General features: G+C 64.0%; 1 protein-coding gene across 1 annotated transcript; it reads left to right on the plus strand.

The window, feature by feature from the left end:
• The first annotated feature begins 362 nt into the window (after positions 1-362).
• On the plus strand, positions 363-782 carry CHC_T00000582001 (hypothetical protein). The gene has a single exon (XM_005718005.1). The coding sequence runs from the start codon at positions 363-365 to the stop codon at positions 780-782; it is 420 nt and encodes a 139-aa protein (XP_005718062.1).
• Positions 783-2,792: the final 2,010 nt, after the last annotated feature.

Below are 2,792 nucleotides of genomic sequence, written 5' to 3' on the forward strand. Positions count from 1 at the left end.
CCGTCATCCAGGCTGCCAAAGTTGCCGCCCTCGTTGGCAGCGTCGTGTCTACGCGCACCGCCAACTTGGGCCTGCTCGGCATGGGCGGCGTCGCCGCCCTCGCGTCACAGGTTGACGCCCAGGTGCTCCAGGCGCGCGAGGAGCGCGCCGTGCATCTCAAGCACAAGCAGGACGCAAGGCAGGAGCGCCTCGAGAGCGCGCAGGAGGCGTCGGAACTTGCAGAGAGGCTCCAAGCGGTAAGGGGGGAGGAGACCGTTGCGAAGGATACGCTCGAGGCGCTGGAGGACGCGCTCCAGGCGCTGCGCGAGTTGGGAGGCGTTATGTTGAGGGCGGAGACGTTTTGGCAATCGATTACGGAGCATATGGAGGGCGGGGGTGTCGGCTCCGTTTTGGGCATTGTTAAGAGCGGTGCTGAACTGGAAGAGAAGGAGCGCAAGGCGCTGTGGAAGTCGCCGAGTTTAGTGACCACTACCACGGCGGTGCAGGCGCAGTGGGTTGCATTGCAGAGCATTTGTGATGGTTGTATTGCTGGGCTTGGGGCAGAGAGGGACAAAATGTCGACAAAGGTTATTCAGGCGGATGAGGGCGGTACGTCAGCGTTAAAACAGGGCCCGGTGTCAGTGCGGAAGGGTTCAGGTTTAGCACTGGAGGCGGCATCATCAGAAGATTCTCACGACACAGGTCCGGGTGCTCTGGCGTCCGCTGCTTCTTCCGAGGGGGACGAGGGTTGTACGTTGTTGAAGCATGAAAAAGGGCCGTATAGCAGGAACGCGGGTGAATGAAGAAAGCCGATCAAGATGACGTTGAGAACCCCGGTCTCAGATAGAACAGGGTTTGTTGAAATCGATAACTCTGTTTTGATCGGGAGCTTGTGGGAGTAAATTATTTGTTGTTTATAGAAAAATGCATTCGGTTCTTTTGCAGTTAATTCTTCTTGTACTTGCGACGCGACGGCTCTGTTCAGGCAGTTTCTGCACTATCCAGAGACTCGTTGAGAATGCGGTCAAGCTGCGGAGAGCGGGTTTGGCGATTTTGCGTAATGTGCCTGTCTGTAATAAATGTCCGTGGTGCGAACGCATTCAAAAACGAGCCCCTACGCGGTCACATTCACGCACGTTCCAGCGGATATTTTTTCTCGACGAAGTTTCATGTTACCGCCGTGCCACATTAAGGGACTGTTTCGGACTGCATCGTAGGTTAAATGATTGCGAGGAGATCCGAGTGTGCGCATGCCCTTGCAGAGAGAGAGAGATTGGTACCAGACGGAAAATCATAATCTCTCACGACGATGTCCAGCTTCAAACGATCGAGGATCGACACGCATCTTGCGATACCCCAGCGGTCTGGCAGTATACCAGGCCCGATCAAACGGCAAAACGCTCCCCAAACCCGTCGCCAAAGCTTCGGCATGCGTTTTCGCTAGACAATACGCAGAATAACGTTGACCATAACGGCGAACAGCAATACCATGAGCGCAAAGCCTGCAAGACTAACCCCCCCGAACGGATCGGCGAGCACCTTATTCGCGGAGAGCGGCGTGGTGGGGGCCTCCTTGAGTACTCTCTCCGTCTCGGCCTTGGTCTCCGCGAGGTCGGTGCGCAGGCGGGCCAGCTCCAAGTTCTTGGCGTCCAGCAGGGCCTGCAGCTCCTTGACCTGTGCCATGGCCTCCTCGTACGCGGGCTCTGCCAGCAGGCGATCGGCGTCGACCGGCGGCAGCGCGGTCTCCGCGCGCGTGTGCGGCGAGGATGCGAGCGGCGCGGCGTCGGCCGCGGCGTCGCGCACGTGCACGGCGTCCGCGGGCGCGAGCGGCGTCGCGGGCAAGGGGGCCGCTGGCGGCGGCGCGGCGTGCGACGGCGGCGAGGGCGGCGCCCGCTCGGCGGGCGGCGCGGGCGGCGCGGGCGGCGCGACGGGCGGTGGCGAGGGGGAGGCGGGCGCGGCTGCAGCAGAGGCGTCGGTCGGGATGGCGCGGGTGGCGGCGGGCGCGGCGATGGCGGCGGCGGGCACGGGGTCCGCGGGCGGCGGCGGGAGCGTGGTCGGAGCGGCAGCGGCGGGGGTGGGCTCTGCGGCGGCGGCGGCGGGGCTGTCGGCGGCGTAGGGGGCGAGGTCAGCCGGGGTGTAGGTGTGGACGGGGGACGGGGCCGGGGACGCGGCGGGCGGCGAGGACGGGTCCGAGTGGAAGAGGTTGGTGTCGACGAACTGGACCTTGAGCTTGATGTCCTGCTGGTCGGGGTGGGGGGCGGCCCAGAAGTCGGGGCGCGTTTCGGTGGCGGGGGCGACGCATACGAGGAACTTGTCCTTGGAGACGCCGAGCTCGGGCGGCGTGAGGTTGTCGCCGAGGTGGGCGTGCAGGCCGATGTGGATCGGGAGCGTGGCGCCCGGCGCGATGAAGCCGACGTTCGGGCGCACGATGTAGCGCGACTGGTTGGTCGTCTTCACCTTGAAGGCGACCTGCGTGGCGTGGTGGCTCGTCAGCGAGAGCGCGTCCGGCGGCGTCGGCGGCGGCAGCGGGAACGTCAGCAGCCGCTTGGACGCGGAGATGTAGACGGGCGACGACATGGCGCGGGCTTCCGGCGGGGCGCGGGCGGGGTGGGGGGGTGGGGGGAGGGACAGCGGGAAGGGGGCGGGCGGCGAACGGGTTGCGTGCGCAGTGGGGGCGCGTTCGGAACGGTTGGCGTTTTTTGAACGGGTTGAAATTGAACGGAAATCATGCGTAAATTCGAATCGCTGCGCCTCCTCTCCCCCCCCCCCCTTACCCCCCAATTTTACTAAATCAAACTTCCGGTTGTTCTCGG

Source organism: Chondrus crispus, genomic scaffold (assembly GCF_000350225.1).
Source record: "Chondrus crispus Stackhouse genomic scaffold, scaffold_361, whole genome shotgun sequence".
NCBI classification, from domain to species: domain Eukaryota; phylum Rhodophyta; class Florideophyceae; order Gigartinales; family Gigartinaceae; genus Chondrus; species Chondrus crispus.